The 21,775-nt window shown below is 36.9% G+C and overlaps 1 protein-coding gene and 1 pseudogene across 11 annotated transcripts in view; one reads left to right on the forward strand and one right to left on the reverse strand.

Annotated features, from left to right (window-relative positions):
* The window catches only part of LRRC49 (leucine rich repeat containing 49), a 159,450-nt gene extending 152,388 nt beyond the window's left edge, over window positions 1–7,062 (forward strand). For 10 of the 11 annotated variants that reach the window (XM_009429033.5, XM_016927078.4, XM_063794015.1 and 7 more), the window contains one exon: window positions 6,838–7,062. In XM_009429033.5, coding sequence (XP_009427308.1) covers window positions 6,838–7,041 — 204 coding nt within the window. In that variant the 3' untranslated portion in view covers window positions 7,042–7,062. The remainder of the gene's footprint in view (window positions 1–6,837) is intronic. The other variant, NM_001246364.1, reaches the window with a different exon arrangement.
* Window positions 7,063–20,483: 13,421 nt separating this feature from the next.
* On the reverse strand, window positions 20,484–21,392 carry LOC100613307 (large ribosomal subunit protein uL18-like; annotated as a pseudogene).
* Window positions 21,393–21,775: the final 383 nt, after the last annotated feature.

Genomic DNA, 21,775 nt, shown 5'->3' on the forward strand with positions numbered 1-21,775 from the left:
TCCTTCACTTATACCATGCTCCTTACATCTTGAAAAATACTTAAATCACTGCAGCACAAAGTGCTCAGTCTCTCTTCCATACATCCTGAGTTGTTGAGAAAGTTAATTGAGGTAAGTTCTTCACAAATCAGGTTAAGCAGACCCTTTCATTATACATGTCATAACTCTGTTGCTTGGTAGTTGTCCATCTATTCTCCTGACTCATCTAAAAAAGATTTAAGATGGACATAGAATCAGAGTGCTGAAAGGGACTTTAAAGAATCTAATCCTATTCTTAGATGAGGAAAACTGGAAACTCAGATGAGTTACTGAGGGTCACGTTGAATTATTGACTGAGCCGCCTCTAGAATGGAGTCCTAATTCTGACCTTGGACACGTTCATAGTATATCATGGTGCTCTCTCAAGTTTTCTTGACCACCCTAGTGCAAAGGGCTCTCTCTTTTCTGAACACTGTTTGTAATTTGCTGTCTGAACGTTTTACTCAGCATGTATCTACTGTTTCATGCTTTTAGTTGACTTTTTATATGTGCATACCATCTCCCAACTAGACTGTAAGTTCTTCAAGGACTAGATTAGAGAGTTTTCTCTATGGAAGTATTAATAGAAGATGCTTAATCCTGAGCAGATCTCTCAATCTCTATAGACCTTGTTTCCCATTTATAAAATGGAGATATGGATTAAATCCTAATACAAGTACCATTATAGTTAAAATTGCTCTATAACAAACCCCACTGTTGACCTTCTTTTTCCCAAACCATCTTCATAACAACAAAATTCTAGTTTAATGAAATAATGTAAACAATATTATATATAGTTTATCTCATCAGAATTGAACTTGTAAAATACTTGCTTTATGAATCCCACAGGGATATTGTGAGACAAAAAGAGATGAGCATATGAAAGCATTTGGGAATGGAAAAAGCATTACCCAAGGAGCAACAACTCCTTGACAGGTCAGGGCAAGAGAGGTGTCTCTAACATGCTTTCAATGGGATCATCCTGGACAGGCAGAGTGAGTCATCCTGGCAGACACCTGATGACTTATAGGGCATATTGTAAGGAGATGCAGAATAGTTGGCTTGGAGGAGAGGAGAAATCATGAAGTAGAAATGCTTTCAAACACAGTTATTAAATTAAGGATTATTATAGCAGATACAATTCTATATCAACATGTTCCTAGAGAAACAATGGAAGTAACTATAGCAGAAAATTTTAAAGCACTGTAAATTATACTGTGCCAGTTATGAAGAATTTATTTTCATTTGTATAATACATAAATGATTTAACAAAATATATCATTTAATTGTTTTAATTTTTGTTATCCCTAAATTATTATAAAAAATCTTCCAATCTTAATAATAGAATTTTGTCTTTTTAAATTCAAAATCCTATTTTAAGCAATTTGGAAATCTGTAAAAGAAGCATTCACTAAATATGCTCTATGCTTTCTACTTGTAAATGCATTGCTTGTAAAATATTGCTTATTTTAGTTGCTGATCTCTAGTGACTCACACTTGTCCTTCTTTGTAGGAGTTCCTATGTAGTCCAGATTTACTGAGTGCGAAAAGGGAGCAGCTACATTCTGTTCTCATCAACAAGCTAACTTAGTATAGGTGGCTAATGTTCAGACTATAGTATTTCAGAGTGAGGGAAGATCTTCAGAGAAGAGGCCAGCTGGAACCATTTGTTGCTTATCACACATCAAAATCTGTACATACTTTTAAGACTGGTCAATCTATGACCTATTGTTTTAGTGCATGACTATATCAAATCAGCATTTTGACCTGTGAATGGTGATTGATTGCTTAGAGATGCCTTATATGTCATAAGAAAATTCTTAAAATATGCCTCTGTTAAGGAAAGTTAGTGCAGGTTGGACTTATTGTTAACTTACATTAATCAGGAATTTAAAACATATTTTATTTTAAACATCATAAGCATTTGGGCCAGGTGTGGTGGCTCATGCCTGTAATCCCAGCTCTTTGGGAGGCTGAGGTGGGTGGATTGCTTGAGTTCAAGAGTTTGAGACCAGCCTAGGCAACATGGCAAAGCCACATCTTTACAAAAAATAAAATTAGCTGGGTGTGGTGGTGCACGCCTGTGGTCACAACTGCTGGAGAAGGTAAGGTGGGAGGGCCGTTTGAGCCTGGGAGGCAGAGGTTGCAGTGAGCAGAGATCATGCCACTGCACTCTAGCCTGGGCAGCAGAGTGAGACCCTGTCTCCAAAAAATAAATTAATTTTAAAAATCATAAGCATTGGGAAACAGAAGAAAATATTAAAAAGGAGGAAAACATACTAATGTTCTCAGAACTCAGAAACAATCTTTTTTTTTTTTTTTTTTTGAGACAGAGTCTCCCTCTGTCACCCAGGCTGGAGTGCAGTGGTGTGATCTTGGCTCACTGCAAGCTCCGCCTCCCAGGTTCATGCCATTTCCTGCCTCAGCCTCTTGAGTAGCTGGGACTACAGGCGCCCACCACCACACCTGGCTAATTTTTTTTGTGTTTTTTTAGTAGAGACGGGGCTTCACCATGTTAACCAGGATGGTCTCGATCTCCAGAGCTCATGATCTGCCCACCTCAGCCTCCCAGAGTGCTGGGATTGTAGGCGTGAGCCAAGAATTCAGAAACAATCTTAATGAGACTTCAATATATTTTCTTCAGTAGTTTTTATGCATTCTTTTCTAACTTTTTAATAAAAATTTCAAACATACAGCAAAGTTGAAAGAATTTTACAATAAACATCCATACATCCAAAACCTACACTCAACTATTAGCATCGTACCATACAGTGTACTTACTTTATCACATATCTATGTGTCTATCCATCCATCAGTCTACCTTCGTATTTTTTAAATTCATTTCACAGTCATTGCAGACATTAGTATGCTTCTGCCTAAATAATTCAGCGTGCATTTCATTAATTGAGATTCAGTATTCTACAGAGTATTTTTCTTTGTAAATTTTTCCATTTAGAGGTAAAACTTATATACTGAAATGTAAATCTTAGGTGTACAATTGCTGAGTTTTGACAATTCATACATTCATATAACCCAAACCCTATCAAAAAAATTTTATTTTTTTCACATAACATTATGATTTAAGCATTTTTTCTTATTATGAATCTTTTATTTTATTTTTAAATATTTCACCTTTTAGATATGGGGTACTGTGCAGATTTGTTACATGAGAGTATTATGTGATGCTGGGGTTTGGAGTATGGATCCTGTCACTCTAGTAATGAGCACAGTACCAGACAGGTAGTTGTTTAACCCACACCCCTACCACCCTCTATGTTGTTCCCATATTTATGTTGTTCCCATCTTCCATGTGTGCTCAGTGCTTAGCTCCCACTTATAAGTGAGAATATGCAGCATTTGGTTTTCTGTTTCTGTATTAATTTGCTTAAGATTATGGCCTCCAGTTCCATCTATGTTGCTGCAAAGGACAGGATTTCACTCTTTGTTATGGCTATGTAGTTATTATTCCATGGTGTATATATACTATACTTTCTTTATCCAATCTACCATTGATGGGCACCTGGGTTGGTTCTATGTCTTTGCTACTGTGAATAGTGTAGCAATGAACATATGAGTGCATGTGTCTTTTTGGTAGAATGATTTATTTTCTTTGGAGTATATACCCAGTAATGGGATTGTTGGGCCAAATGGTAGCTCTGTTTTAAGTTATTTAAGAAATTGCCAGACTGCTTTCCACAGTGGCTGGACTAATTTAATTATATTCCCACCAGCAGTGTATGAGAGTTCCTTTTTCTCCACAGCCTCGCCAGCATCTGTTATTTTTTCACTTTTTAGTAATAGCCATTCTAACTGGTGTGAGATGGTATCTCACTGTGGTTTTGATTTGCATTTGTCTGATGATTAGTGATGCTGAGCACTTTTTCATATCCTTGTTGGCCACTTGTATGTCTTCCTTTGAGAAGTATCTGTTCATGTCCTTTGCCCATTTTTTACTGGGGTTATTTGGTTTTTGCTTGGTGATTTAAGTTCCCTATAAATTCTGGATATTAAGCCTTTGTCAGATACATAGTTTGCAAATATCTTCTCCAATTCTGTAGGTTGTCTGTTTGCTCTGTTGATAGTTTCTTTTGCTGTGCAAAAGCTCTTTAGTTTAATTAAGTCCCATTTGTCTATTTTTGTTTTTGTTGCAATTGCTTTTGGGGACTTAGCCAAAAATTCTTTGCCAGGGCCAATATCAAGAAGAGTCTTCCAGAATTTTTATAGTTTGAGGTCTTACCTTTAAATTATTAATCCCTTTTGAGTTAATGTTTGTATATGGTGAAAGATAAGAAAGGTCCAGCTTCAATCTTCTGCATATGGCTAGCCAGTTATCTCAGCACCGTTTATGGAATAGGGAGTCCTTTCCCCATTGCTTGTTTTTGTCAGCCCTGTTGAAGATCAGATGGTTTTTGGTGTGCAGCTTTATTTCTGAGTTTTCTATTCTGTTCCATTGGTCTATGTATCTGTTTTTTACCAGTACCAAGCTGTTTTGGTTACTGTGGCTTTATAGTGTAGTTTGAAGTCAGATAGCATAATGCCTCTGGCTTTGTTCTTTTTGCTTAGGATTGCTTTGGCTATTCGGGCTCTTTTTTGGTTCCATATGAATTTTAGAATTTTTTTTCTAATTCTGTGAAGAGTGACATTGGGAATTTGATATGAATAGCATTGAACTGTAAATTACTTTGGGCAATATGGCCATTTTTATGATATTGATTCTTCCAATCCATCAGCAGGGAATGTTTTTCCATTTATTTGTGTCATCTCTGATTTCTTTCAGCAGTATTTTGTAGTTCTCCTTGTAGAGGTCTTTCACCTTCTTAGCTGTATTCCTACGTATTTCATTTTCTTTGTGGCTATTGTAAGTGGGATTGTGTTCTTGATTTCACTGTCAGCCTGGATGTTTTTGGTGTATAGAAACGCTACTGAGTTGTGTACATTGATTTTATATCCTGAAGTTTTACTAAAATTGTTTCAATTTGAGAGCCTTTTGGCAGAGTCTTTAGGATTTTCTAGGTATAGAAATCATATTGTCAGCAAAGAGAGATAGTTTGACTTCTTTTCCTATTTAGATGCTTTTTAATTTCTTTCTCTTGCCTGACCGTTCTGGCTAGGACTTCCTAGAAATCTTCGTAGGTATAATTTTAATGACACTATCTGTGATTTTTAGGATTTCATTTGTTTGTTTGTTTGTTTTGTTTTGTTTTTTGAGACAGAGTCTTGCTCTGTCGCCCAGGCTGGAGTGCAGTGGCACGACCTCAGCTCACTGCAACCTCCACCTCCTGGGTTCGAGCAATTCTCCTGCCTCAGCCTCCCGTGCAGCTGGGACTACAGGCATGTGCCACAACCCTGGCTAATTTTTATATTTTTAGTAGAGATGGGGTTTCACCATCCTGGCCAGGCTAGTCTCGAACTCCTGACCGCAAGTGATCCACCCGCCTTGGCCTCCCAAAGTGCTGGGATTACAGGTGTGAGCCACTGCACCGGGCCAAATTTTTTTTTTTTTTTTTTTTTTTTTAGAAACAAGATCTCACTCTGTTACTCAGGCTGGAGTGCAATGGCATGATCATAGCTTAAACTGTAGCCTTGAACTCCTGGGCTCAAACGATTCTCCCACCTCAGCCTCCCAAGTACCTGGAACTACAGGCATGTGCTATTACACCTGGCTAAATTTTTTATTCTTGTTTTTCTGTAGAGATGGGGTCTCGCTATGTTGCCCAGGCTGGTCTTGAGTTCTTGGCCTTAAGCGATCCTCCTGCCTTGGCCTCCCAAAGTGCTGGGATTACAGATGTGAGCTACCATGCCTGGCTTATGATATTTTAAATTTAGCTCATTTAATTTATCTTGAAATTATTTTGGTGTTTTGACTTGAGTTGGAGATTTAAATGGATCCTTTTTCTAGTAGTTAAATGTATTGTCTCATTGACATTTATTACTTTCCTTCTTCATTGATGTGCATTACTTCCCTTGTAATTCTGATTATCTGATGTGTTACATTGATTCTTCCATATATATTATACATTCCATGATTATGCCTTGATACTCTTCAGAAGTATCAATAGCCAAAATAAATGTTAAATTCTTGCATTAAACAAAATCACTTTGTTTTAGTCTCTGTGATGAAATTGGGGCACAATATTCAAATATCCTCAGCTCCAAAATTCCTCTGTTGTGTTTAGGACCAGGTTTTTCATTTGCACACTGCCAGACCCAGAAGTTGAGTGGGAGACCTGTTTCTTTAGAAGGCAACGTCCTGGGTCCCAGGTTTCTATATGTTTACTCTTCCTAATTGTACACTTCCCCCCAACTTTCTCCAAATGGTCAAGGCTGCGTAAGTCAGTGTAGTGTACCATTTTATGCTTTCCCATAATAGAGGGTAAATTCAGAGTATACATACTTAAAGTATTACATAGATATTAACTAATATCATACCAATTGAAATTGTCACTATCTGTATCCTGATACATTTACCACAGGAATCTGTGAGTCTGCATTCAGCTGACTTGTGTGAGCTAAATGACCTGAACTGAGATAGGAGAAATAGTAGTTATGATTCAACAATTCCAGTAAAGAAACACATTTTCTAGCAGAGCTGTCCAACAGAGGTAGGAGTAGACTGAGAAGTACTGAGGCCCTTGTTGTTATCTTTACTCAAGCAGAACTCTGTCAGCAGTGACTAGGAAAGAATTCCTGCTCTGAGGAGTAGATGGGGGAGGAATAGGGGGTCAGAATAAATTATTTCAATTTTCTGTGGTTCAGCTAATTGTTGCTTTGACTTTTGGATTAGTTATGATTTAATACAAAACTTTCTTTTTTTAACAGGAAATAAAGGAAAAGAAGAAATTCTGTAAAACATATATAGAAGACCTTGTGAAGGAAGCCACAGAAATCAACATGAAAAATGAGGCTTTGCAGAAGCTTTGGCCACAGATGTTCATTGAGCTTGTTAGGGATGCAGTCATAGAAATTCGCAATAAAAATTCCTATATGAAGCTCTGCCTACAGCAGATAACAGACCAAAAATAAAAATGGCCTTTAGTTACAGTTGATTTTGGCAGTTTTATTTTTTGAAGGTTGAAAATATGCAGATTATACATGTTAAAACAACAACAACACTATCGTATAAACTAGAAAGACTAGTGTAAAAGCATTATTGCCCACTGTTCTCATAGCTAAAAGTTAAGAAGGAAAGCAGGAGAAAGGAAGGATTAATTGCCTGTATGTGATGACCAAACAACCTTTGGAAGCTAAGCAGTTTTCAGAGATGGCGTGGCACTGCATCCTTGGTTCTTGCTTTGATTGGTGCCCTGCTATAGCCCAAAGCACGTAGTATTTGCTGATGATTCAGCATGAGCTGCATCTACCTACTTTTAGCTGATAATTTTCAGTTATTTCCCTTTTTATTTTATGTCATGATTTCAAAGCCAAAAATATGTTCTTTTTATGAGTGAAGAATAAACTTACTAACAAATTAGTCAAAATAAAGTATGTTTGCCTCCTTAATTCAGTCAGAATTGTCATATTTATTGTATGTTCCTCTTTAGTTAGGTACGGTTCCTGCTATTCACCTATATGGAGGATGCCCCATTCTTCTAGGAATGCATTCTCAGGGAACCACAGGAGGTCCTGGGAATCACTGTGGGCAGAGAATATGCAAATGAGTCAAAACTGGGATAGGAAGAAAATGTTTTGTCTTAGGAGATCCTGAATGACTATAAAATGCTGTTACAAATCAGTAAATCTGCTTCTCTGAAAGATGTTTCCTTCCATTGTTAGCTCTCAAATGCTCTTTTAATAGACATGCATGTGTACCTGTGTCTCAGAAGTATTAGGGATGCATGAGTGAAGGGTTCTAATTTTTAAAATTTCATTTGAAGATCAAATTCATGCTGGTGAGAAGGGTAGTAGGAGCCTATTACCATAGCTAGAGATGATGCCACTTCAGAAAAACAATCTTAGTCAATAAATAGGAATTTTTCGGTTTGCTTAGATTTTACCTAGCAGCTATTATGTCAGCAGGACCACCAGGATATGGGAAAACAGGACTAGAAGATGTACGACAGCAAAGACATGCAGAGACATGCAGAGACACCTGGAAGGAAGCTAGGTAAGCTGCTATTGTGGTTCTGAGAAAGACCCACATCCTTAAGATCTCTTGATTACTCTTCTCCCAAAAGGCGGGCTTAACTTTAACAGGTTACCATTTTTCTGATCATAGCCTTAAAAGGCTGTCCTGGTTTTTTCTTTTTCTTTTTTTTTTTTTTTTGAGACAGAGTCTTGCTCTGTCACCCAGGCTGGAGTGCAGTGGCGCGATCTCGGCTCACTGCAAGCTCCGCTTCCCAGGTTCACGCCATTCTCCTGCCTCAGCCTCCCAAGTAGCTGGGTCTACAGGTGCCCGCCACCATGCCCAGCTAAGTTTTTGTATTTTTAGTAGAGATGGGGTTTCACCATGTTAGCCAGGATGGTCTCGATCTCCTGACCTCATGATCCGCCCGCCTCGGCCTCCCAAAGTGCTGGGATTACAGGTGTGAGCCACCATGCCTGTCCTGTCCTGGTTTTTTCATCTTGGCACTTAGGCCATCAGCTTACTAGTGTGTAACCTCAGTTTCCTCCTGATAGCACACACTTCGTAAGATAGTCGTGAGAATCAAAAGAAACAATGCATGTAAAGCATTTCTCATCATGCCTGGCACAAAGCAAACACCCAATACATTGAGCTTTAATTATTACTCTTTTGGCTGTAGGTTGAACAATAGGGTTGGTGCCCTAGGACAGAGGAGCTATTAGCATTGCTTTCTGATCCTTTAGCCTCTCCAAACTGAAACATATGGACCACTTCTCATCTGGCTAGTAAACACTTATCTCTCCTGGGCTTATATCTTATTTGGTATAGAAATGAGATCCCGGCTTGAAGGTGATGTTGAGAGGAGAACCAAGAGTATATTGTCTGTGGGATTCTGGCAGATTGGAAAGATGTAAGAACTTGTGACTCTTTGGGAGTCTGGGTAACTGTTCCCACTCTAGGCTTTGCAGATGAATGGCCTAGCTGTTTAGTAATCTGTCCAGCTTTCTGCATGTCTCTTCTCCCCTAACCCTCCCATCCCTGCTGCTAAAGAGACTTGACACTCACATGCTTTCTTGGCCCAGTCACCCTGGGAATCTTAGGAACACTAAGTCAGCACTCAGTGAAATGGCAGCAAGCCATCCCAGCCACTGCTGGCTCTATCCAGACCTGCTTCAGGCCTGGTAATAGGGTCTCTCTCTTGTTCCTGAAACCAAGCCTCTTCATTCCTCAGCTTTGGTCTCTGCTTCCTTCCTACCTGAGTTCCCTTTCGCTCCTACCTGCTCCCACTACCCCATACTGATTTCTACTTCTTGAATCCTTATTTTGTCGGGTCTCAAACTTCCAATGGCGATCCTCCCATCTAGTTCTACACTCCAAACTCATTTTGCGTTCTGAAGTTCCTTGGTGAAGATAATCCCCAGATAAAAAGACAAGGAGACCTGGGTCTGCTGGGTTAGGGATCAAGTGAGGGTCCTATGTTGTAAGTGAGTGGTGATCTAGGGAACAAATTGCCATTTCTTCTTGGAATTTTCCAGGGTTTTCAGGGAAGGGGAAGAGATGCAAATCCCATAGTCTGAGACTCTCTAGGCTAGTGTGTGCTGAAGAATTGCTTTTTTTCAAAAGGGATCTCACGCAGAAACACTATTGCATTTGCCTCAAAAGCAGAAACATTTAGTACCCCCATTTAGGGAGATGCTGTACCCGATGTTCTGGTACAGCAGCTGGATGGTGAAGTGTGCTGCTACACCTGAGGATGGTTACCAAGTGTGCAGGTGGACCTGAGGCTTGTTAACTGTGCTGCTGAGTCAGAGGATGGTGCTGGTATCAGCTCCTCACTTCCTGAGCTTCATTCCACTGAAGGCCTGGCATGTAAGACAGTGCAACCCTACCATGCTCCTGATCTATTCCTGATTGGGCAAGGAATGCACTGGGATTCATATTCTCTTCAATGAGTAATCATCATAACAACAAAGATTCATTGAGCAATGTCTTGCACTATTATAAGCTCTTTGTATACATTCTCATTTAATCTCCTAACACTGCGATATATATATGATAGCAATCCCATTTGAACACTAGAAAACTGAGGCATAGAGAGGATGAAAAAAAACGTAACTAAGGGTATTTCAACCAATAAATAGTAGACAGTACCCACATTCACTGTTAGTCTTAAGGATCTGGCATCTGGGAAGAATTTTGATGTCCATGGTCGTTCCTAATCCACTTTCATGTTTTGTCATTATGCTGAGGAATAGCAAATAAAAGATGAGAATTTCTCAACTGTGTCTACATGTGAAGCATATCGTAGACATTATGTGCAGTATAAATACTAACAAATGTATAAGTACACATGTACAATATTGTGTATTATTTAAGGATATACATATTAAAGTATAAAATATTGGCAGCTGGATTCATTGCAATAATGTGTAGAGAATCAACTTCAGGAGGGGGCAATAATTAAATTAGGGGGACCAGTTGGGAAGGTACTGCATTATTCTAGGCAAGAGATAATTGTGACTTGGATCAAGGTGATAGCGGCAGAGGTGTCAGAAAGTAGTTGGATCTTGGGTATATTTTAAAGATAAAGCAACAAGATTTACTGACAGAACTGGATATGGAGTATGAGAAACAGTAGTCAATGATGGCCACAAGGTTTTTGGCTTGAACTACCGAAAAGATTGAGTTGCCATCAACTGAGATGAGAGCAACCTGTGAATGGAACATCTGCTGGGAGGAAGGATCAGGAATTCCGTCTTATGGAATACACAATGTATCTCAACATGTACAATATATATAAGATATACCACACATCTCAGCATATGTTGAGATGGTTGTTAAATATCCAAGTGCAGGTGTTAAGTAGGTGTGAATATGAGTTGGGAGTTGAGAAGTATAGATTGGGCTAGAATTATAGAATTTGGAGTCATTGGCGTATAGCAGTACTTGTTTATGCTATCTTTATATTTAAGAGAATAAACCTATCACTTGCTAAATAAGATTATCATAGTGTACTTGTGTTTTTTTTGTTTGTTTGTTTGTTTTTTTGAGACGGAGTCTCACTCTGTCACCCAGGCTGGAGTGCAGTGGCACAATCTCAGCTCACTGCAACCTCTGCTTCCTGGGTTCAAGCAATTCTCCTGCCTCAGCCTCCCGAATAGCTGGGACTACGGGGGCCCACCACTACACCCTGCTAATTATTTTCTATTTTTAGTAGAGACAGGGTTTCACCGTGTTAGCCAGGATGGTCTCAATTTCCTGACCTCATGATTCGCCTGCCTCGGCCTCCCAAAGTGCTGGGATTACAGGCATGAGCCACCGCGCCCAGCCTCTACTTGCCTTTTTATTTTGATTGTTATCTGAGTTTTTCCTTCTGTTTTTCTTTGTGATTTTCCTTTCTGTTTTTCTCCTATTGTTTTTCTTTGTGATTTCATTTATTGTAATTCAGAATTTACTGCTTATTCAGAAAGCAGTTAATGATTCACCTATATTTTCTCTTGTTTTGATTCCATGATTTTCTATCATTAACAGTTTGTTGACAGACCAAAAAACATCCTATTTATCTCTTTGGGCAAACCTGGGCTTTATTCTCCCATCTCACAGTTTATTTAATAAATTAAAAAAGGAAAGAAAAGAGAAAGAAGAGGGACAGAGAATCTGGCTAGTTAGCCTCAAGGCAAAATGCAAAATAGAATAAAGAGAGACTACTCAGGAAAATATTTTATTTAAATCTTGAAGAACAAAGGTTAGTTTTTATAATCTGCTTTTATGGGTCAGATGGAGATGGAGTGGTTACTGTTGCCAAGAACTTCAGAGCCAAGTTTGAAATTTAATCACAGCAACTGTGTTAACCAGTATTGATGGAATGTTTAGTATATTTGATCCTGATTTTCTACTTATGTTTATGTTTTCATGATTCATTGTATGTGTCTTTTGTTGCAAAATACCTCAAATCCTTTATGGAAAGAGTTAAAGTATATTCAAAGCTCCAAAGAATAAATTACTCCTAAAGAATAAATATACTCCTTGGGGAGTGGAATAGTTTGCAGTTTCTCTTCAGGAGACAATGAAACTATTTATTAATTCCTTTTACAAGTGCCCCTAAGCCTGAGTCCTCAGAGAGTCGACTTCTTCTCTTTGTTTATCTTGAAATGTTTCAGTGTGCAGAAATGCCTGTAGAATCATATCTCAAATAAATGCCCTGTATCTACCACCAAGCATAACATCTTAATATTTTTCCACACTTGCTTCAGATTTTATAAATCAAACATTGCAAGTAGACATGGAACCCCTATGCACCTTCTTTCCCTCCCTCCAGGTAACCACTATCCTGAATTTTATGCTTATTCATTCATGTTCTTCTTTTTTTTTTTGAGACGGAGTCTCCCTCTGTCGCCAGGCTGGAGTACAGTGGCGCAATCTTGGCTCACTGAAATCTCTGCTTCCTGGGTTCAAGCGATTCTCCTGCCTCAGCCTCCTGAGTAGCTGGGATTACAGGCGTGCACCACCACACCTAGCTAATTTTTGTATTTTTAGTAGAGACGGGGTTTCACCATGTTAGCCAGGATGGTCTCAATCTCCTAACCTTGTGATCTGCCTGCCTCTGCCTCCTAAAGTGCTGGGATTACAGGCATGAGCCACCACACCTGACCTCATTCATATTTTCTGGCTGTTCCTATTTATGCATAAATGCATAGGGAGCTTATTGAATTAAGATTTTATATTTTCTCATTTTATATAAGTGGGGCCATGCAATATGTATTCTTCTGCATTTTTTCACTCAATATTATGTTCCTGAGGATTATATTCATTGATGGGAGTAGTTCCACTTCTTTCATTTTTGCTGCTATTTGATATTGGGTTGTACAGCCCATGAGTGATTTATGTAACTGTTTTCCTGTTGGTGGGCATCAGGAGTTTTCTAGTTTAAAACTAGTACAGACAATGCTGCATTGAATATGCCTGTTCACATGTGTGCTTTAGGAGTACACAGTAACTGTGGAATTGCTGAGCCATATGGACACATTCAACTGCATTAAATATTGTCAAATTGCTTTCTAGAGTGATTCGTATCAATTTACACTCCCACAAGTAGAGAATACAACTTCCAGTTGTTCCATATATTCACTAACAATTAGGACTTTCATTTTTTACAATCTAATGTGTTAGTGAACCTGTGTGTGTGGGGGGGGGGGGGTGTACGTGAAAGTGGCTTTTTGTGTAGAGAAGAGATCTTTCAAGGATTTTTTTAAAAGACAAAGTTTACATATGGTGAAATGCACGTAAGTGTATAATTTGATGAATTTTGAAAATATCAACATCCCAATTAAGAATTCCAACATTTTAATCACTTCAGAAAAGTTTTCTTAGTCAATCCCTGGCCATCCGCTACAAGCAAGTATTGCTCTAATTTCTTTCACCATTGATTAGTTTTGTCTGTTCTGGAACTTTCTGTAAATGGAAGCATACAATAGGTACTCTTTTGTGTCTGACTTGTTTTACCCAACATAATGTTTTTGAGAATCATTCATATTGTTTCATGTATCAATAATTTTTTATTTCTTAGTATAAAGGTATCATGGTTTTCTTATCCATTCTATTGAGTTGTTTCCAATTTGGGGCTCTTGTGAATGAAGACATGTTTGTACAAATCCTTTTGTGCAGTGGAGCTGTTGAGTCAGAATAGTTGTAAGTTTAACTTCATAAGAAACTGCCATTAATTTTTTTAAATAGTGGTTGTACAATTTTACACTCCTTCCAGCAATGTATATAGAGTTCTGGTAGCTCCACATATGTGCCAACATCTGTTGTTTTGAACTTTTTAAATTTTCAGCTATTCCAGTGTGGCCTTTTCAGGTTGTTGCTTTAATTTTATTTTCCTTGGTGTCTAATGATGTTGATCACATTTTTATGCATGTTTTGGTCATTTTTATATCTTCTTTTATGAAGTAAATATTCAGATCTGTTGCCTACTTTTCTAACTTGAATTGTCTTTTTATTATTTATATGTGTAAGTTCTTGATACATACTAGATACAACGCTTTTGTTTTGAATTATGAGAAAGTCCAATTCATCAATTTTCTATGTCAAGTGCCTTTTATAATCTCTCTAAAACAGTTTTCCTGCCCCAAGTTTGCAAAGACATTCTCTTCTACTTTCATCTAGAAGCTTTATAGTTATTACATTCAAGACCATAATTATTCTTGAATTAATGTTTGTGAAAGGTTTGAGGTAGAGATACAATTTCATTTTCTTTTTTCTCTATAGAAACCCAGCATTCCAGCAAAATTTGGTGCAAAAAGTGTTCTTTTGCCCATTGAATTGCTTTGGCAATTAATTTTTGGAAAATTAATTGACCAATATATGTGCAGGTCTCTTTCTAGACTTACTATTCTATTTCATTTATTTATTTTTTCTATTTTTACACCAATTTTACTCCACAGTTTTGATTGCTGTAGCTCTATGTAAGTCTTGGAGACAGGAAATATAACCCCTCAAATTTTGTTGTTTTACAAAATTGCTTTAATTGTTTCAGTGAGTCTAGGTCTTTGCATTTCCATATAAATTTTAGAATCAGCTTGGCAATTTATTTTAAAAATGACTTTTAGGATTTTTAGTGGGATTATATCAAATTTATAGATGAATTGGAGAGGATCTTCCAATCCATGAACATGGGATAACTCTTCATTTATTTAGATCATTTTTAAAGCAAAATTTAGTAGATTTCAGTTTAAATTTTATTCTGAAGTAGATTTATTCCTAAGCATTTTATATTTTTTGCTATTTTAAAGTTATTTTAAATTTTCATTCCCAAGTTTTTTTTGCAAATACATAGTAATACAGTTGACTTTTATATATAGTTGATCCTCATTATTTGCAGATTTTGTATAATTTGCCTACTCACTAAAATTCATTTGTAGTCCCCACATTCATTTGTGGATATATACAAAGTGATGACAAATTTGAGCCCCCAATGCACATGTTCCCAGCTGAGGTTAAGCAAGGCAATACTCTCCCTTCTTGTTTCAGTTATCAGAAAGTAAACAAGTATCCTTTTCACAGTATATTTAATGCCATGTTTATTGCATTTTTGTGCTTTTTGTTGATGACTTTGCTCTTTACAATGCCCCCCAGGGGTCGGCCTGAAGTGCTCTCTAATGCTCCTAAGCACAAGAAGGTGGTGATGTGCCTGACATCACAGATAAATGACATGTGTTAGATAAGCTTTGTTGAGGCATGAGTTACAGTGCTGTTGGCCATGAGTTTGATGTTGATAAATCAATTATATATATATATATATATTTAACGATGCCATTTAACAGAAGCACACATATAACAAGGTTAAGTATTAATTGACTAAAAATATTGTCCCAGAGTCTCACAGGAACCTAAACCTGCATTTCCCTTTGGAGCAAATGTTCAGTAGTATTCACTAATTTCATGTTTAGGACAACTTTATAGACCATATTCACCACAAATAATGAGAATTTACTATATTGACTTTGTATTCTGTAAACTTGCAATATTAATTGCTTAGGATTTTCCACACAGACAAAATCATTTTTTCTGCAAATAAAAATGGTGTTGCATCTTCCTTACCAGTCTTTACACATTTTGTTTCTTTTTCTTGCCTCATTGCACAGGCTAGGACTGCCAGTTAAATGTCTTAAAAAAAAAAAAGTGGTAAGAGTGGTCATTATTGTCCTTTCTCTCTTTCCCTAATCTTAGAGTAAACATGTTCAATCATAAGTTTACTTGTAGGTTTTAATTTTTCTTTTCTTTCTTTTTTTTTTTTTTTTTGACAGGGTCTCACTCTGTTGCTCTGGCTGGAGTACAGTAGTGCAATCATGGCTCACTCTAAAGCCTCTGTCTCCTGGGCTCAAGGGATCCTCCCACCTCAGCCTCCCAAGTAGTTGGGACAACAGGCACACACCACCATGTCCAGCTAATTTTTGTATTTTTAGTAGAGATGGGGTTTCACCATGTTGCCCAGGCTGGTCTTGAACTCCTGGGCTCAAGCAGTCCACTCATCTCAGCCTCCCAAAGTGCTGGGATTACAGGCATGAGCCACCATACTCAGCCAGCTGTAGGTTTTTCACAGATAGCCTTTATCAGGCTGAGAAAGTTTCCTGTTATTCCTACTTTGCTGATAATTTTTTATCATGAAAGAATACTGACTTTTGTCAGATATTTTTCTACATCTATTGAAATAATCATATAGTCCTTCTCTCTTATTCTTATGTTATTGATTACATTGATTGATTTTCAAATGTTAAACCAACCTTGCATTACTAGGATAATGTAATTATATATTAACCTTTAATATATTTCTGAGTATTATTTGCTAATACTTGTTTAAAAGTGTTTGTGTTTATGTTTATTAGTGATATTGGTCTATAAAAATTTTCTGTTGTGACTTTGTGTTGTCTCCTATTCTGTTTTCTAAAAGAAAAGTGGAAAAGCCATATTCTTTGAAATACATCCTAAATTTTCTTGTGATTTCTTCCCTAACTCAGAGGTTATTTATAGGCGTATTGTTCAGTTTCCAAGCATTTGGCCCCATTATGTAAGTAATAAACCATTTCGTGGCTTATTTGTTGTGTGTGTTTGTGTGGTGTCATCAGTATTAACATCTGAACCAAAGTTTGACTGAGGGGCCTGTCTCATTCCCAAAAGATGACCATAACATGTGTATATATTAATTAGGTCAAAATTCTTAAGTATAGTGTTCAAATCATCTGTCTTCTTTTCTGGTTGTTCTTATCAATTATTGAAAGACTAAAATCTCCACTGAGACTGGATTTGTCTGTTTCTCCTAGTACTCTATTATTTTTTGCTTTATGCATTTATTAAGGGCATGTTATTAGGTACATACAAATTTAAAACTGACATATCTTCCTGTTGAACTGATGTTTTTGACATTGTGAAATGAGTCTTCTATCTCTAAAAATTCTTTTTGCCTTAAATTCTAATTTATTCAATATTAACATAGGTATACCAGCTTTTTAAAATTAATATTTGAATGAGATATTTTTGCATGATTTAATTTCCACCTTTCTATATGCTTATGTTGTAGTTATGTTTCTTTTAAATAATATATAATTTAAATTTATATTTGTATCCAGTTCAACAATCTAGCCTTTTAAAAGATGAAGTTAGTTTTTTTAGAACAAAATCAACTGAGTTTAAATTAAACATTTTGATATGTGTTTTTACTTGTGCCACCTATTCCATGTTTTGTTTTACTTCTTTTTTCCCTTCAATTACTTTTTTTAAATTACTGGGTATTTTTTAACCATGTTTTCCCTCTATGAATTTAGAAGTTATACACTCAGTTTCTAATTTTGTAAATGATTTCCCTAGAACTTATATCATAGATCTTTACGTTCTCATTGATTAACATTGGTTTCTAATGTTAATATCTTTATCATCCTTCTGGAAAATACAAGGACCTTGGAACACTGTAACTCAAATTACTTCCCCTCTTTTTTTTTTAATACGGCATTTTTTCTTTTTATTTTTAGTTGATACATAATAATCATACATATTTATGGGATATTGAGTGAATTTCTATGCGTGTATACAATGTGTAATGATCAAATCAGGATAAATAGCATTCCATCACCTCAACATTTATCATTTCTTTGTGTTGTGAGCATTCAAAATTCTCTCTTTTAGCCTTTTGAAAATATACAATAAATTATCATTAACCATATTTACCCTATAGTGCTGTAGAACACCAGAACTTACTCCTTCCATCTACCTGTAATTTTGTATTTGTTAACAAACCTCTCCCCATGCTCCCCCCACTACTACCCTTCCTAGCCTCCAATACCCACAATTCTACTCGTGACTTCCATGAGCTAAAAAAAAGTTTAGCTCCCACATCTGATTAAGAACATGCAGCATTTATCTTTCTGTGGCTAACTTATTTTGCTTAACATAATGTGCTCCAGGCTCATCCTTGTTGCTGTGAATGACAGGATTTCATTCTTTTTTATGGCTGAATAATATTTCAATGTATATATATATCACATTTTCTTTATTCATTTGTCTGTTGGTGGACATTTAGGTTGATTCCATATCTTAGCTATTGTGAATAGTGCTGCAATAAACAAGGATACAGGTATTGGTATTCCTTTGATACACTGATTTTCTCTTTTTTGGATAAAAATCCAGCAGTGGGGTCATTGGATCATGTGGTAGATCTATCTTTAGTTTTTTGAGACATCCCCACAGTGTTTTCCATAATGGCTGTACTAATTTAAATTCCCACCAACAATGTATAACAGTTCCCTTTTCTCTGCATCCTCACCAGCATTTGTGTGTGTGTGTGTGTGTGTGTGTGTGTGTGTGTGTGTGTTTGATAATAGCCATTCTAATTGAGGTGAGATGATACTCATTGTGGTTTTGATTTGCATTTCCCTGATGACTAGAGGCGATTGAACATTTTAAAATACTTTTTTGGACATTTGTATGTCTTCTTTTGAGAAACATCTATTTATTTCCTTTGCCCACTTTTTAATTGGATTTTTTTTCCTGTTGAGTTGTCTGAGTTCCTTTCATGTTCTGAATATTAGTCACTTGTTGGATGAATAGTTTGCAAGTATTTTCTTCCTTTCTACAGTTGTCTCTTCCCTCTGTTGTTTCCTTTGTTGTATGGAAGATTTTTAGTTCATATAATACTATTTGTCAATTTTTGCTCTTGTTGTTTATGTTTTTGAGGTCTTATACATAAAATTTTTTCCAAGATCCATGTCGTGAGGCACTTCTCTTATGTTTGCTCCCAGTAGATTTATAGTTTTTTGTTTCATGTTTAAGTCTTTAATCCATTTTATGTTGATTTTTACATTTGGTGATAGGTAGGGAGTCTAATTTTATTCTTCTGCATATGGCTATTTAGTTCTCCCAGCACTGTTATTGAAGAGGGTGTCCTTTCCTCAATGTATGTTTTTGGTGCCTTTGTCAAAAATCAGTTGGCTGTAAATATGTGAATTTATTTCTGGGTTCTCTATTCTGTTCCATTGGTTAATATGTTTGTTTTTATACCAGTATCATGCTGATTTGGTTACTATAGCTTTGTAGTATAATTTGAAGTAAAGTAGTGTAATGCCTCCAGTTTTGTTCTTTTTGATCAGTATTGCTTTGGCTATTTGGTGTCTTTTACAATGTCATATGAATTTTAGGATTTTTTTCTATTTATGTAAATAATGTCATTGGTATTTTGATAGGGATTGCATTGAATCTGTAGAATGCTTTGGGCAGTGTGATCATTTTAACAATATTAATTCTTCCAATCCATGAGCATGGGATGTCTTTTTATTTGTTTGTTTCCTCTTCAAATATTTTCATCAGTGTTTTACACTTTTCCTTGTAGAGTTTTTTTCACCTCTTTGGTTAAATGTATTCCTAGGTATTTTATTTTTTCATAGCTATGATAAATGGGATTTTTTTCACTTGGTGCATAGAAACACTAGATTTCTTTTTCAGCTAGTTCATTATTGGTGTATAGAAACAGTGATTTTGGCATGTTGATGTTGTATCCTGTATCTTCACTAAATTTATTTATCAGTTCTAAGAGTGTTTTGATGGCATCTTCAGGTTTTGCTATATATAGGATTATGTCATCTGGCTGGGCACAGTGGCTCACACCTGTAATCCTAGTGCTTTGGGAGGCTGAGACAAGAGGATCACTTGAGGCCAGGAATTCGAGACCAGCCTAGGCAACATAGCAAGACCCCATCTTGACAAAAAACAATTGTTTTAATTAGCCAAGTGTGGTGGCATGGCATCTACAGTCCCAGCCACTTGGGAGGATTGCTCAAGCCCAGGAGTTCAAGGCTACAGTGAGCTATGATTTTGCCACTACATTCGGTGAGCTATGATTGTGTCACTGCACAGCCTGGGCGACGGAGTTAAGAGCCTGCCTCTAAAAAAATTAAAAATAAATATTATGATAAATTGACTTCCTCTTTTCCAATTTGGATGCCCTTATTTCTTTATCTTGCTTAATTGCTCTGGGTAGGGCTTCCAGCACTATGTTGAATAAGAGTGGTAAGAGTGGGCATCTTTGTCTTGTTCCAACTCTTAGAGGAAAGGATTTCAGCTTTTCCCCATTCAGTATGATGTTAGCTGTTGGTTTGTCATATATGGCCTTTATTGTGTCGAGTTTTGTTCCTTCTAAGCCTAGTTTGTTGAAACGTTTTATCATGAAGCAATGTTGAATTTTATCAAATGCTTTTTCTGTGTCTATTGAGGTGATCATATGGTTTTTATGCTTCATTCTATTCATATGGTGTATCACATTTATTTGTGTATGTTGAACCTATGTGGCATTTTTTTAAGTTGCTGTCCACAAGTTTATTGTCTTTATCTGAAAAATCCTCATAGAAAATTGTTTGGTTTAGCTCTCAGCAGCCCACTCCTGAGCTCTGAGGAAGCTTGCCTTCTTCTGAGTTACCCGATCTTTCTTCTGAGCAAGGGACATTTTGGGACAGTGCCACCTCTTCTTTTTAACTTTTTTTCTTGGGCTTCTTTTCATAGACTGGATTCTCTTGTATAGCAGCATGAGCTTTCTAACACGTCTCCTCCATCATGTCTGGAGTTATGCTGTTCTTTATGTATTGAGAGAACTGTTTCTTGTAAGCATCTTCATCTTCTTGCATTAAGTAGCACGTATAATCTGCAACATTCTGGCCCATGATGTGCTTCCAGTGTACTTCTGCATTAAATTCCTTGCTTTCAGAATCATAACCAGGGAATCGTTTGGTACTGTGAGGGATAGACAAGCCTCCATCCACAGCCCCCTTCAGGGCACCAAAAACTTTATTGCCACTGGTAGTTCTGGCAAGGCCTGCATCCAAATAGCACGTAAAGGCACCTGGCTGACCATTAATGCTTTCCACATTGTATTCATCGCCAGTCACCTCCACTTGGGCTTCATAGATCTTGTCCATGCCAAACATATTGAAAAGCCTGTGGGCCAGCAGCAGGCCAGTACAATATGCTGCAGCATAATTTGACAAGCCAACCTTCACACCATATTTTGGCAGTTCGTGTGCATATGCTGGCCAGAGTATCATACCCCCTCTATACAGGCGTAAGCAATCTGACAAATGATATCTCTGTTTGTTACATGAACTATCATCCTATATTTCAGTGTATTGTATTTATTTTTATCCTGTATCACCAAGCGTTTCCAAGCTTAGTAATCAATTTTACCCTCTCATTGTCTTCTAAATTTCACTTGGTATCTCTTAAAGTAGGCCTTATTCTTAACAACTTTAACAAACCACATCCTGGGGAACAAAAGACCCGTGTCCGCAGCTCAACAGAGACCTGCAGGCCCAGCAGGGCTAGGGGGCAGAAAGGCTACATGGCATTATTAATGTGTATTTTAATCCAATATATTTCAATCCCATTGGATATTGTTGTTTTTTTAAAGTCAGTAATCATTTAGAGCTCCTCATATATTCACCACTTATTTTGCTCTTCATTCCTTCTTATAACTCGGAACTTCCTTCTGGAATCACTCTTTTATAGTCTAAATATTATATAGCCTTTAGAAATTTTTAGTGCTGTCCTTGTGATGGAGAACTCACTCAGGTTTTTTTTATTTATTTATTTTTTTGTGAGACAAAGTCTCACTCTGTTGCCCAAACTGGAGTGCAGTGGCGCGATCTCAGCTCACTGCAA

Source organism: Pan troglodytes, chromosome 16 (assembly GCF_028858775.2).
Source record: "Pan troglodytes isolate AG18354 chromosome 16, NHGRI_mPanTro3-v2.0_pri, whole genome shotgun sequence".
In the NCBI taxonomy this organism is placed as follows: domain Eukaryota; kingdom Metazoa; phylum Chordata; class Mammalia; order Primates; family Hominidae; genus Pan; species Pan troglodytes.